Source organism: Thunnus maccoyii, chromosome 6, assembly GCF_910596095.1.
Source record: "Thunnus maccoyii chromosome 6, fThuMac1.1, whole genome shotgun sequence".
Lineage (NCBI taxonomy): Eukaryota > Metazoa > Chordata > Actinopteri > Scombriformes > Scombridae > Thunnus > Thunnus maccoyii.
Window position 1 is genome coordinate 18,041,639 of NC_056538.1, and position 15,760 is coordinate 18,057,398.

General features: G+C 39.5%; 1 protein-coding gene across 2 annotated transcripts in view; it reads right to left on the reverse strand.

Annotated features, from left to right (window-relative positions):
• The window catches only part of grik4 (glutamate receptor, ionotropic, kainate 4), a 303,754-nt gene that overhangs the window by 53,921 nt on the left and 234,073 nt on the right, over nucleotides 1-15,760 (reverse strand). For both annotated transcript variants that reach the window (XM_042413663.1, XM_042413662.1), the window contains 3 exons: nucleotides 7,353-7,514; nucleotides 3,770-3,922; nucleotides 1,928-2,032 (listed from right to left, as the gene is read on the reverse strand). In XM_042413663.1, coding sequence (XP_042269597.1) covers nucleotides 1,928-2,032; nucleotides 3,770-3,922; nucleotides 7,353-7,514 — 420 coding nt within the window. The remainder of the gene's footprint in view (nucleotides 1-1,927; nucleotides 2,033-3,769; nucleotides 3,923-7,352; nucleotides 7,515-15,760) is intronic.

The window sequence follows — 15,760 nt, forward strand, 5'->3', positions numbered from 1 at the left end:
TTTTACTTAATTCTCTGAATTTTTCCCACCACTTGGTTCAACAATACAGTCTTATTTTTGTTCCAATTCCACAGTACAGAGATATCACACATCCTGCGATATCTGTCACATCAATGTACAAAATGGAAACGTTAGCCATTTTTGTGGCTCATATGAAAGATGCTATCTTTATAAATATTCTGAAACCTAGGGTTACCTGACTCTAACCACAAAAGTAAACACGACCACAGCCAGATTCTTCATCCTGATGCAGACCTCTATCTCTCAGCTATTTAAGGCTTCTTCTACTTTGGTGCTGATGCTTCCCTTTGATCTCATTTTTGCCTTACATCCATTACTCACATACAACCTATATTTTTTACCTGAGAGATCAACTGCAGATTTTAGCTGTTGATGACTGCTCAGCTCCACTGGAGCATTTAGAGAGACTGTTGATGGATGGGAGAGTTTTCCCTGACCAGTCTGGGATTTGAGGTGGTGATGTTCTTGTCTATCTGACTCTCTATTGACCTGGTCACTGCTTCCTAATATGGGGTTCAAGAATCACCAGTTGTCCTTCAAAGGGCTCTCAGTAGTCTGTACAATACTTTAATTTTACATTCATCTTCATATTTACACACTATTACAATGGGAGAATGTACTGGGTTATCAAATCACTCATACAGTATCTAACAACAGGTCCTCAAACAGCATTTCTTGGAATCAGATTTTAGAGATCCATTATCTAATGCTTGTCCAATTGTGGGTCCTTGACATGAAGCATTGGGAGCCTGATACTGCACATATGGTACATAGTACAAGAGCACCAACAGTTCAGCTATCCAGTCATTAAAAGGGCAATACTCTGAGCTTCTCAAAGCCTCTTGTCAATTACATTTCATTACTGACTATTTTCAGGCTTTGTAATCCTGGTAAATGTGTTTAATCTACAAAAAAATTGAAAAGCAATTTGAAACTGTTTTCCCTGGTGTGAAACTCAGGCAAAGAAATGTCAGGGGAGACTTCTTTCAGTAATGGCGCAGGGTAGTTCACTGAACAAAGTTTGGGTTCAGATTGAAATGCCTCATGGTGTCTACATGAGAAATATTTCCACTAAACCAGAGAGCACAACAAGACTGCTTGTTCAGGGAGCTTGAAAATTCCAGCATACACTGAGGCACAACTGGAGTGACTGGTATTGATCAATACCACCCATAAATCCCTGCTGATATACTGGAGTCATTTGGTGCAACGAGATAGCAAAAATATTACTAATTGTTTCTTTACTCTATAATGAATCATGGTGGTGAAGTTTCAGTCACAGCAAATACGACACAGTGCTCCAGTCACCTTTAAATCTGTACTGAATATTTATACAAAATGACTAAATGAGATGCCTGTAGAAATAAAACAGCAAACACTGACCAGTTTTGACATATCTTTTAACCAATACTTAGTCTCTGTGAACACATGCTTCTTTGAACCTTCAAATAGGTATCCCTGATATTAAACTTTGGCCTCTAGCACCCCAACATTTCTACTGGTAGGATAATGTGGATTATTTCACCAAAGGATGTCAACTGAGCAAGTGTTATCTCAGCTCCCTGATGTACGATCCAACTTGAGTTTCATCACTGCTATAAGGACAACTGTAACATTTGCCAGAGGTAGTACCCTACTGGGATCAGGACTATGCCTGAGAGCTTTGTGTTCAGCAATAATAGTCATATTTAGCCTGAGTCTATCTTAAGAGAAAAATGGAGGAATCTGTGTGAGTCACTTCAGAAATACTACATTATTAATATGTAAATTCTTCTCATACTGAACCAGTGACATTGACTTTATGCTATAGCTAGGCTGTACTGATGTTGTCTGCAGCCATAGCATGTGATTAGATTGAAGACAGATGATATTCACATCAGATTTGTAAGACTTGGAGTTACTTTACCTGCCTTAGGCCTTCCTTGCTGTTCTGCATGATCCTCAGGGCGTAGTTGGACCGCTGGCCTTTGCTGTTGAATTCAATGTGGCCTGTTAGACCTTCCAATTCTACCTATCCAACACAGAAACAGCAACACGTCAAAGGTCTCACCAATAAATCCTGCCAGTTTCCCTCTCAGCAGCACCTGTTATGAATATGACTGGAGACTACATTAGCAGTACTGGCTCAGTACTCAGCCTTTTGAAATATGCCAAATTTAGAATAATAATATGAAGACGAGGTCGTAATATCTCCAATTTACATCAAAATAGAAGAGCCATTACTCACTGAGAAAGACAAACAGTCTGATATCGAACACATGTCACATTTAAGTATTTTGATAGCCCAATCACTTACAGCCATTTCTCCCTAATAGGAAAACACATTTTATTCACTGACAGCTCATCTTTATCTCCCCTCCTCTATTGTCTCTCAGTGTAATGTAGAGATGAGATAAACTGACCTAGTGGAAAGGGAGTATAACTTTAAAGAAGATGAGAGATCAGACTACACATTATTATCTGTCAGTGAAAATATCTTGGCTCTAAAACATCCAATTAACAGGCAGAAAGTAATGAATATCTCAATAAGCTCAACTATCTAACATTATCTAATTAGTGCTGTTTCCTGCCCTTTGTGTTGCTGCAAGTTGGAGGGTAAAAAACAGAAAAACAAAAAACCCACAAAAAATTTCAAATTTAAAGGAATAATTTTTGTGAAATACTCTTTATCACGTTCATGGCGACAGTTAGAGAAGATGGATACCATTTTTATGTCTGTCCGTTGAATATGACGCTACAGCCAGCAGCTGGTTAGCTTTGCTTAGCATAAAGACTGGAAACAGGGGTCACAGCTAGCCTACCAGCACCTCTAAAGCTCCAAGGCTCATTAATTAACACATTATATCTTATTTGTTTAATGTGTACAAACAACAAAATGTAAACATGGCAATTTGTAGCATTACAGAGGATTAAGTGCCGGACTATCTCCTTGCAGGGAAAGTGACCTTGTGGAGTCTTGTTGTCACCATGACCCCATTTACACCTGGCAGTAACGTGAAATCTGAATCTGAATATCCTTTCTGTGTAAGGAAAAATGGATGTTAATGAAAGGTGTAAATGCACTCATTGTGATCAGAATGCGCTTGGTTCTTGCAAAGAAAATTCACCCAGCGAATTGAAAGGTCACCTCACTCTGCCTCTTCCTGCTAGCTTAAGCAAGCCTAGCAAAAGCTACAATTAGCAGTGGTAGCTATTAGTCTTCCCTCTGAAAAAATGCATGATGGCCATCCAAGGAAGTGCTTCTCTTGACTTGGGATGCACCATGTTTGTTGACAAGTCCGCCAGCCTTGCCTAGCTAATTTTCGTATTGAGATAAGATCACAATGTGGGTAGAATCAAGATAACAAGAGTGCTTATTAATGCTAGGTGCAAATTCAAAGCTCTTGGATCAGATTGCATTATCCAGATAATGCATCCAGATGCACATAACCTTGCCGTTAAACTACAAGTTTTTTTGACAACAACAAACAATAACAAGATACAATGTATTAATTATTGCACTTTAGAGGTGCTGGTAAGCACATTTTGTTACCTTTGGACAGCTGTTTCTGTTTCCTCCTAAGCTATGTTGGGTGTAGCTTAATTTTTAATGGACAGACTTGAGAGTGGTATCGATTTTCTCATCTACTGTAGCTCTCTGCAAAGAAGCAGATAAGCATATTTCCCAAAATGTCAAACTATTCCTTTAAGGTATGTAAAGGCCATTACTGTGGTCTATTTTTATCACGTCCAGCAGAGGCAATCTTACCATCCTCAGGTAATTCATGAGACTGGTGCCATGCTCCCAGATCTTGGAGGACTTGCAGGAGAGCTGACTGGCGCCAACGTTCTGGCTACGGTTCAACTCCTGGACCGCCGCCACCACCGCGTATACCGCATCAAAGAGCAGAGCTGAGGAGAGCTGCAGAGGGAGAGGGAGGGAAGAAGGTGAATACACACAGACACACACACACACACACACACACACACACACACACACACACACACACACACACACACAAAGCTGCAAAAAAACTCAAAGCACACAAACTGCAAGTGTAACATGTCAGTAGCTGGCAGTCAGTGAGGGGTTAACCCATCCCTGGAGTGGCAGTGAGATTATTCCATTAGATCATTAGAAAGACTCTGATCTGCTGACAGCGTTGAAAACCATCTCTCTCCGTCTCTCCGAGAGACTCTGTCCTTCCTACTCTTATCCCCAATGAAGCTGGCACACCCTGACCATCCCAATTACCGCCTGTCTCTCTCAGCCGGGGCCAGAAACAGTGGGAGAGGCAGCTTTTCCTCTCATCTCTCCTGTACAAACAGCCTCATCCTCACTACCACTGCATCCCGCTATGTACATTTGATTAAAATGCATGATGCCCCACATTAGAAACCAGAGGAGAGTCTGAGCTTCACTGTTGTACATCTGTGTAATAGAACTACAGATGAAATGGCCCTGATGTTCGGTGGATATTGATACAGCGCTGAGAGTGATTGTAAATTTTGGAGTCCAAAGAGGAGTACAATAGGCCATTAAACTGCAAAACTGTAATGTATTACCACCTTGAAATGGCTAACATAATTGGTGGATTGCACATTAAGAGCAATATGGTGCAGACAAACAGCCTGTGAAGACATTACAACCACGAGTCGATGCTTTTTCAGGTTTGACATATTGGAATAGTGTCTTGGTGGTTGGAACAGATAAAGTCAAATTGTTCAGCAAGTCAGCATCAAAAAGTGTATGACAAAATGTTACAACAGCATTTCTGATTATACTCCACTCGTATCTATTAATATCTTCGACATGAAGCTAATAACGTCATGGCATTTATTCATCTTTGTTCCACTTTATCTGAAATCTCTCTTGCTATCTCTCCCTTGCTTTGCTCAGTATCTTTTACTGTAGCATAAAGAGTAGATAGTATCAAGTATCAGCAAATTAATATTATATGACTCGTAAAACAGGTCTAGACCTTTATAAATTTTATTCGTATCTTAGAATAAATTCTGGATAGGAAAGAAATGTTCTTGTAAGAGCCACTAAGTTGTTCAAATGAGTGGTTCTTGTATGAGACCCACTCTCAGCGATATGCAAAATTACACTGAAAAGGACCGTAAAATAATAATAAATTACTACTGGGGATGTGTAAGGTTTGCATTTTTAATAAGCCAGTGTTAATTAGCAAATGTCAACTCTAGACTAAAGAGGCCTGTGTTTGTTCTCAAAAACTCAATCTGTAAATGTTTTGTTGTCCTGAGCTCCACTTCACAGACATCAGTGACAGTTTTTCTACATTATTTTTGACCCGTAACCATTTCCACTCGAGCCCCTCTATCACAGATGTACTCCATTTGTGTGCCAGCATGAGATGCTCTCACTATTTCGGGCCTCTTTTACAAAATATAATATATAACTAAAACCTTTCAGCATGTGGTTTTATTTGATCTTTTCTAACATAAATACAGTCATATACTGTGTACTGTCTAATATTTTAGTCTCAAATAAAGATAAGAATTATATGAATTGAATTTTCTCACATTCACTTATTTTAGTCTGCATGGTTCAAGTCTTTATCTTAAAATGCATTAAATGCCTGAGCTCTACACATGCAAAGAGGTCAGTTGTATGCGTTTGTTGTATATATGAGCCCTACAGTTACATTTCCTCCAGACCTAATTACTGTTAATGAAAAGACAGCATATTATCTATGTGCATGTCTAAATGAGTTAATCACTTTCTTGCACTGCCGTCATCAGCCTTTATTGTCTCTAGTTATTAGCTAATTAGTCACAAGTCCTGATTGCCATGAGCTCTGAAGTATCCGAGTGACCTGCTGTGAGCACAATACAACATTTTTTCATGCGTTCAAACTATTCTTAACCTGTTTCACCACCCAGCTTGTGTGAAACAGAAGGGGCTCATGGGTGTATGTATGAGCGTGTTTGTTTCCTTTTTTGCTGTCTCTTAACTTCAAACAGAGAGAGGGATTCATTCATTAATTAACTTTACTGAATATCTGGTTCCTGATGAAGCCCTTAAGAAAAAGAAGCGAACAGTGGCTGCTTTTTGCACCTATATGTGTTATTCTTGATGGTTATTACTGTATTTGTTAGCAGTTATCTCTAATTATTCATGTTTTAAGGAAAAGGAGTTCTCAAAAGTTATACAATTTTTATTTTCATTATTTTTTGAGCTAAAATATTTCAGTTAGACTAAACATTTGTGTTCATAATTGTGTGCATAACCATGTAGAGATTTTACTGATGGTCATATTCATTTCCATTACTGTCATTAATATAGATACTTTTTTCAGTATAAGATATACAGACATGTGAAATTATACTATAAGCTTCAGCAGAGTGGTTAGTTTCAAAACAAATAAATTATAGAAAACAATATTTAAATAAGATGGGTGTGAAATTATACAGTGAACTTTTCTTTACTGGTCACTGAGAGCAGGAATTCAATTTAAGAGCTGGTGAAGTTCATCTTCTTACTCTTGCTGTTTTTATGAGTGACATTTCTGGACAAATGGGTGAGAGTGTGGTTGTCAGATAATACTCATAAATTTAGTTCCCATAAACAAGTGGTCATTACGAAGAGGTGACACTCATAATGTTTATGCAGGTCATTTATGACATCTTACTTGCTGAATTTCAAGCATAATATTCAGACGAGCATGTCTCTTGAAATGAGTAAGAGAAAGTGAAGATAAGAATACAAAATGTTCTTGCATGAGGCCCATTATTTATGTCGAGTATGGTTGGCTGAAATGTACAAAACTGTTGAGCAGGCACCGGAATAAAACAAATGAAAAAGCAACAGTCTTCAGTAATTCATATGTAAACAGTAACTTGGTGATTTGAGGTTGTTTTGAAGTCACTCATTCACATATGCAGAGTACACTACGTTAAATGTTGAGCTACAGACACTGTTTAGATGAGAACAGTGGATGATTTAGGGAGGTGCTGTGAAGGTAAGCTACTCTTTTGCTCTGCATTTTCCTCTGAAGCAAATTTAACAAGGAAAATTCCATTATAAATATAATAAGGAGGGTGCCAAACGCTGTTAATGAGTTGTCTGGGAAACAGCAACTGCCTAAAGCAACACCTGCAATTACGGCAGTTAGCTGGATAAATATCCCTGTATATTTCATAGGCGTTTTTGTTTCTTAGTGACTTTAGTTGGAGAGCTTGACATGCAGCACTATTCTGGAGGAGTAATAACCCGAGAGGAGTTTGCACTTGGTAAGGATAATAAATATATGGGTTCATCCATTACTCTTACATGAGTGACCTTGGTCTTCGCTGTGTGTGATCGTGTGTAAGATGTGTGAACTAACCGGGGTGCCAGCAAAGGGTGCATGGTCACAGTTCTCTTGCCAGGAGCGGTTGAGGCTTAGCACAAAATCCTGGAAGAATGGATGAGTTTTGTTGAAAACAGAAAAACCAACTATGTTGACTCGTTGGTCGGCCACGTCGTCCAGTCGGAGTAAAGAGAATTCCTGTAGGGCAAAATGAAAAAGAGACAGGCAGAAAGAGATTATTAGGTAAAGCTGTCATATTCTGCCATAATCTGCCATAATCTACATTAAATAACACCAAATGATATATTGAATTATTGTCAAGTGAATAATTATCTTTCAGTTAGTTTTCATTGACTTTCATTATTCCAGCTGATTGACATGAGAAAGCTGCAGCATTTTGTTCATCCCCACCATTTAGCTATGAATCGCTGTACCAACCATGCATTTGCACTGGACATATGCATTTCCTGACATACAGATCATTGATTAAATACTGGATTGCACTGTTCATGGGCTAGAATTAGAGAGAATTAGAGAGAGACAGACAGTAAGGGGCTGAAAGAGCCTGGAGACAGGGAACGGGGAAAAAACGAGGACACAGAGACCGATAGATAATTGAGAAAGTGAGATAGAAATTCATGGCATATTGAAATGCTCCAGGTTGGGAGAAGAGGAAAATACAGGTATTTGTTATGTGGCTCTTTTGCTCTAGGGACAAGCTCGTTTTTCTCCACCTGGGGAATAGCAGACAGGGGACAGGCAGAGATAGAGACGAGGATGAGCAGGAAAAAGAGGAGGCGGAGGTGTGACGGGAGATGGACGTTTCCTGAAGGTTAATAGAGGTGTCAGAACCCAGTCCCCCTCAGGTGGCAGCCTTCGACTGGCAGCCGTTGTGCCATCTAGCTTATGACAGCCAGACCAAGCCCAGTCTATCTGTCTGTCTGTTACCAAGGCCAGGGACTCGGAAGATAAGAGGGGTTGAAGGGGATGATGGTGAGTGGTAGAGGGGAGTTAGAAAATAAAAAGGTGTGGCGTAGGAAGAGAGAGGCAGTGGGTGACACTGGGATGTTGTAAAGCCAGTAGGGAGAGCAGAGGAGAGAACCATACATATGGTGTGAGTTACAATGGTCAATAGGAAGGAAAGGCAAATAGAAGAGAAGGTCAGGGTATTTAAATATGTAAGAAAATTATTGTCTTTCAACTAAAGCTGCTCACCTACACTTCCTTTAATCCTCCTTACATATAAAATCCCACCTAATGTCTGGTACCAGCCAAAAGTACAGTATGAGGTTATATTTTTATCGAAACTAACAAACAAAACATATTTTAGTCAGTCAGCGGGAAATCTTGACTGGCTCTTGGAGATATCAAAGCTTACCAAGTCTCTATGCCACAACAGAAAAATGAAAAACAGAAAAATTGTCCTTTTTCATCTGTAAGAGGAAAAAGAATGAGAGGGGATCAGACAAATCAGATAATGGACGTTCACACAAAAAGTGTGAATAGGTAAGCAAATTAAATAACTGATAAGCAGGTAGATGGAAAAAGCTCTCAGACCAAGAGGGACAGAGAATGAGTCACTCCCATGTGAAGACACCAGTGGGTTATGGCGCTGATACAGACGCGGAGCAGAGCAAAGCAGCAGTGGATATTGACTTTGAGTGGGAGGCCTATTATCCCCGTTGCCAACCTCCCAGAAAGCTGGAAACCCCAAATGTTTAGCTGTGCTAGCATGTGGCAGGGCACCTCTGCTGCATAAAAACAAGAAACCCAGGTAAACTCTGCTAGCAAATATAATCCAGGTGAGTGTAGTGAAGGGCTGAACTGGGCTACATATAAGCTAGAAGGACTTTACTGTCAAGGTAAAGTGAGTGAGGGAGGGAGGGTTAGGGAGTTGTAAAGGGAGTGGAAAGGTATGTGTGGGATATGTGAATGATATCTCTTCAGCAGGTATATGTGTGGTCTCTCTGCAAGTGGTGTACACTTATGAATGACACAAAAATCTATATTTGTGCTCAAGGACTCTGCATCTCACAGACAAAGACTCTCTTATATGAAACTGGCCTATTCATCCTGCTCCAATCCTGTCTCCAGATTAGATTGTGCAGCACCAGGACTGTGTTTGAGCCTGCAGCTTGGTGTGCACTTGCACTCAGTTTCATAAAAAATACATCTCAAATCCCAAGGGACTGTATAAAAGTACAGAACAAGTAGAGAAACACAGTTGACAAAGATAAGATGTGTGAGAAAGCAAGTTTTGCGACTGAAAGACAAGTGCAAAAAGGACAGTTTTAATACAGAGCGTATCATGATTTGAAGCAGAAAAAAAAACACATTTAAATAGAATATTTATAGCCTGATTAGAGTATGACACACTGAAATCTAAAGGGCTTCTAGCTGCTCTTGAACTTCAGGAGACAATTCAGTTAATGACTAGGATAATGGTCTTGTTAGAGAAGAGGCCTTCTGTTCTTTGTAACTATTGTGCTGACTGTGAAAAACATAATTCTGTAAAATTGATAGTCTGGCTCTCTTGATTTTCATTTTATTTTTGAATATAGACAATTTAAAAAGTGTGCATAACAGTGGATTTAATTCCAGCCCTGAAACTAAATATACTGTACTGTAAGTAGAGCTAACAGAGGTTGAGAAACTCTTCATTTGAACCACCTATGTGATCAGGCCAAAAAACAAAAGTAATTTGACAATATTCTCTATTCTTTTTTCCATCACAGTCATAAACCAAAGGTTAAGGTCATAATAATATCAATCCTGTGCGTTACATAAAACAAATTGGTTTTTCTATAGCTTTCATGTATCTTTGGCTATATCCCTTGTGGGGCCTCATAAGCCTTTTGGGACTGGCCATATAATTACTGGCTAAGTGTGCTTTAATAGATCATTAGAGGCAGAGCTGTGCAAACGAGCCTATCATTACGCATGCCCCTCAAGGGTGCCTGTATATATATGCATGTGCATACGCACAAACTACCGGAGAGTGCATGTGCATGCCCACACACACGAAAATGAAATCACTATAATTGAGCAACACATGCACATACACACTGAAGACCAAGGTCACCAAAATATCCTTAGGCTATGTCTGAAGAAAACTAATGTGCTGCATTCATAGGCTTTCAGGGCACAGACACTGACACACACACATTCAAATTCAGATACACATGCACACATGCACGGTCAGACACAAACACAGACTAAATCCCTCCACATGAGCAATTACGCTCTCTTGCATACTAAATAGGTGGTGCGAAATGGGCAGTGCTTCGTAGAGGACAGTTGGTTCCCAGCAGTGGGGGAGCAAAAAGGCAGATTTGGAGGGTAGGGTAGAAGAGAGCAGTGGAGAAACCAACTGTCAGAGGAACATAATGATGAAGAGAAGGACAGAGGGAAAGAAAGAGTGAGAGAGCTAGAAGTTGAACCAATGGAGAGAAAAGAAGGGAGATATTAGGGGAGAGAGAGATTAGTTGGCACAACTGAAGGACTAAAAAGCAGTGGGGGAGAAAGAGACAGCAACAGAGCGAAGATGAGAGGGAGCAGGAGGGAATGACAGCCTGGCCAAAGGCCCCTGACACCGGCTGTCACCTGGAGATCAATCAGCAGCCGGGACCCGAGCCAATCAACCAAAAACTGTTGCTTCAACTCCTCAATTCTTGCCCCTTTCCCTCTGAACCACACAATCTGGAAATCTCTGTCTTATCTATTCTTTATTTCGGTCTCCCTTTTTATTCTCTCAATGTCTCTTTAATCATTTCATATGGATTTTTATATCCTTTAGCATTCTGTGATTTCTCTTACTTTTCACTTTTCACATAATGGACAATACATGTACACTCACAAACAAGAATGCCCGAATGTGTGACCACTCAGTGTTTGTTATGATGTAGTCAGCTTCAGCAGTGAATAATGAGATCCCAGGAGGACTGATACAGCTGATAGTGGGATATCCTGTCATGAACCCAACCCCTCCACCCCCTACCAGTCCACACACATGCACATATACACAGACATATTTCTTCACAGTGGTATAAGCCTTCATAAAGCTGACAAACAGGAAATACCTCTTTATATCAAAATGCTTCTTTCAGCTCTTCTCTTTGTCTATTAATCCCATCTCCATAAAAAGGATGAAAAAACTGAGATTACGGTGAATCACTAAACTCAAAGGACATCCATTGAATCCAGCTGTATCTCTGCTGCATGTACGGTTCAGTGTCGCGTAACCGAACCTCAGGTATCTCAACCGGCTGTTCAGAAATGCTCTGTCGACATAGCAGACTTTCAAATGTGAGTTAGATTGTATAGGGAGTTTGTAATATGTATGTGTACTATACAGGAAATGTTAAAGTTTCATAATGTCACTTGTTTCATATTGTGGATGAATAGTCTCAGTATTTCATAGACTTTGAGTCATCTGAGCAATTTGCTTGTTTGAAGAACGTTATTACAGTGACATTAAAAATAATGTAGTCTGCTGAAGTTGTGAGCTACTAGTCAGCAGCGATGTAAAGGAACACTGCAGTAATGCCAAGTGAGTCAGAGCAATTAACGCAAGTTGCAAGTACAATGACTCATGGGTATAATTTTTACATAAATTAAAGGAGTATTGGGGAATGTCACAAAAGTAAATGTACTGTTTTCTGCTAATAAGTATAAAAAGCAGAAAAACAACTAACTGTACAGCAATAACTACTTTTTTGGGAACACGAGGGTAGTGAAAACAAGTTGTAAGCATTACATTGAGTTATTATCACCTTATAAAGTTGTTATGCTGAACATGTTAGCAAACAGTTGCCTATTTTACAGAATAGAGGAATACTAGCATTTGCAGTCGTGTTTCTGGCGATTTGATGAATCTTAAGGGGGCGGTATACTCCTTCAGATGTGCCTTTTGGATATTCAAATAGCTTCAGAACCCCCCTCCCCACAAAAGTGTGGCTGTGTAGAACAACTAGAAACACATTTGATTTCAACACAGCATGAAAACCAGTTCTGATTGACCATAAATTGAGCATAAGTCCAATTTTCACCCTACTGCTAGCTTTGTTGTGGTTTCCACCAACTCTTAAAGAAACTATCTGGTTTTTTAGCTGCTAAATGCTCCACTGTGTTCACCAGCTACTCTCTTACTTTGACTGTCTGGTGTTTGGTGTTGGGTAGGAAGAGTACAGTGGGTTTATCTGAGCTTTTTTTTTGCTGAAAACAGCTGCCTGCTGCTGCTAAAACCAAAACCATGAGCTGAAAAAGGCTAAAATGCTTACTAGAGTTGAAGGACACTGGGTGATAATTCTCTGTGGGTTCATCACTATGAGCAACGCCTTTCACATCAGATGCTGTCATTTGATCCATCCTTACTATAACAATGTTTATTAGTGCAGCTTTAAAGAGACACAGCCATATGGCATTTACTTCACTTGCTGTATCCCCAGATGGTGAAAACATTATTTTCTGTTTTGTAAAATGTGCCCTACATAAAGACAGAGCCTAATCATCATTGACAATTTGAAAAAGAAGGAAAAATCATCACCACTCGTTATCTAGCATGGCAGCACTGCAAAAGAGCAGATGGATTCCAGTAGCCTGTGATTGAGTAACATTTCTGTAAATTGCATATTGATTTTCCTAAAGATAAAGTACTAATTAATGACTTCCCTCCTCTTATAACGGGGGAGGGGTAGGTAGGGCAAGTGAAAACCTTTAGGCTTCAGTCCGGTTTCCACTGTGTAATGAAATCCATTTCTAGTGGCACACTGATTATTCTCTAATAGCTAGAATGTTCATGCAGTGTTTTTTGGCAATAAGTCATTTCATGCTTGTATCAATTGACACATAAATGCAGGCTGAGCTCTAAAGCCTCCTGCAGCCTCTTAATTACAATGTTCTCAGTGAGCGGGGGATGGGAGGAGAGGAGGAGGAGGAGGAGAGAGGAAGCATTACCAAATGTCACGCCTACAAACTTGTTATGAACCTGAGATGTTATAACAAAACTGGATAAATGATTTACTGCATTTATTTGTGAAATTCAACACAATGCTGTGGTCTATTGCAGCCGGACATGAGAACTGTAATTGCAGCTCCTACAAATTTCTCTCTTGGTTCAGCCATATTGAAGATGTCTGGTTACCTCACTGTACTGTATGTGCATGAATTGGACTGAAGCCATCCCTCTTGTATAGGTGACTAGCCTGTCACTAGTTTCATTTACTGCAAGATGACCATGAAATTAACATACTATGTATCTAGGGGCAGCATGCTGGGGTTGATACATTAGCTTTGTTTCAAAGCATTTAATAGCCGCATACATCAAAGCAATCTGGCAGCATTCCTGCAGCGTTGAAAACAAATGACCAATTTTATTCTATTATTCACAGAATAAGATAGAAAATATATATTTGTGAGGCACAGACCTTATGCCCAGAATAATTCTTAGGCTGGTAGAGGCCAAAAACACCATGAATATTGCAGACACTAGCATATGTTTGGAATCTGAAACAGTCTTTTCCAGTGAGCTATTCATTCAAATCCCAGCTGAATTTTATGGAGGAGCATTACAGCTGAAAGCACGAAAAGCAAATTAAATTCTGAACAAGAAAAGCCTTTAAAGTCCAAAAAATGTCTTCAAATTACTTATGGATACTCCTTTTAATTAAAAAGCTTTGCATCCAAAGAGCAGATTATGTTGTTGGGAAACAGAAGACGTTTCCTGGACCTCTGAGGCTGTGGAGTCGGCAGTGGGGTGGAGGAGTGGGTGGCTGAAAGGAGAAGCAGCAGATAGTGGAGATGAGGCTCCATCTAAACTCTGCTCATCTCAGTGAAGACGTGAGTGTTTCAGATCGATCACCTGAGTGTTTCTCATCAAGACCAGGGAACCCTTCAGCTCTGAGACTAGACGTCCTCTCTGTGATAGAAGAGATATAGCAGGAAAGGAATACACTACAATATATACAGGGAACATCTGTATGGCTTCATGACATACCAGTGAATCCAACTAAAGGTCATGTTGAGATTTATTTCATATTATGCGCAAAAACTTTAAAAAAAATCCTCTGTTTTTATTTTTGAGGAAGTAAGAATATGGCCTGAAAGAGGTGCAAAGAGAAAGCAGCTCACAGGATTTTGTGCTCCCTGATTAAAACAAACTCGACCACATTTAATCTTTGCTGACTAGCTAAGGTGATTTGAGCCTTGCTGGCTCAGCACTGTAGTTGGCGAATTGATGGTGACAGCGGTTCACTGTGGTCTTTTGTTTGTAGAGAGAGAGAGAGAGAGAGATTTTGCTGCCTCTTTAAGATTTTGTTGTCAATAAGCATTTAGCCTCTGTTTTCTGCCTCTATTTCTTTAAGTCATACTATATAACATTTCCAAGCATTAATGGACGATATCTTAGTAATCATGTGTACTGTAGCTGCTTTCTGTCCTCAGTGGTCATCAATGTGAATGTCTTTTAGTGCTGATTTGAAATAGAGTTGATTTACTTGGTTTATTGTGTTAGGGAGCCTTTCTTTAGTTTCCTCTTTATTGTCATTGCCTCATTTTGTTTTGCAGGGAATGTAAGTGTGTGTGTTTTCTCAGAAATTCTTTTTCCAACTCACAGTCCAGTCAAAAATGCAGCCAATTCTTCAACCAATTTAACTGGATCAGCAGGGTGTTCTGCATTATGACTGGAATAAAAGCTGTTAAGCATACAAGTATACACAGGCATCATAAACAGTTAAACAATCTGAAGCCATCCATTTTAGAAAATAATACTGATGTTGTGATAATATACATAAATTAATATAAATTCCCAAATCATCTGCAAATCAGAACCTTAAGAAGAACTTCTTCACCTAAGAGGTAAAATTTTTAGGTGCATCTGCATTAACCTGCGAGGTTAACTGAAGTTTCAGTGACCAGATTCTTAAAGATCTAACAAAACTATTATGACTTAATAACCAAAATCACCTGCCAGTGCGATACATCAAAGAGACATTGTAGAGGAAAACAACTTTATTTGTTTCACCATATCCTCACTGATCCTGATAGGACACAATCAGCTCAGCAATCAGCTCAGCTTGATCACATATTGAACTTTCTGTCTCGATTTCTTTGTCTGGCAGAGTGATAATCATAATACAATAACAGATATGCATTTCATCAAAATGAAAACCCTATCAGGCTGATTAAAATAGCAGAGAGCTGGACATCCAAATATCGCTAATGACCTTCTGCCAGGTGCTAAATGTGTTAGAATACAAACGCACTGGCACCACCAGTCACATGAATTTATAAACACATGAACATACAAATGAAAGCATACAGTTCACACTTGAATTAATGGTTAATCAATGGTTGAAGGTTAGTTAGAGAGGCGTGACATCAGGGTAAAAGGAGTCACCGACCAACAGCCACAAGGGCTTTCTGGTGTGGATTTATAGCTGTGAAAT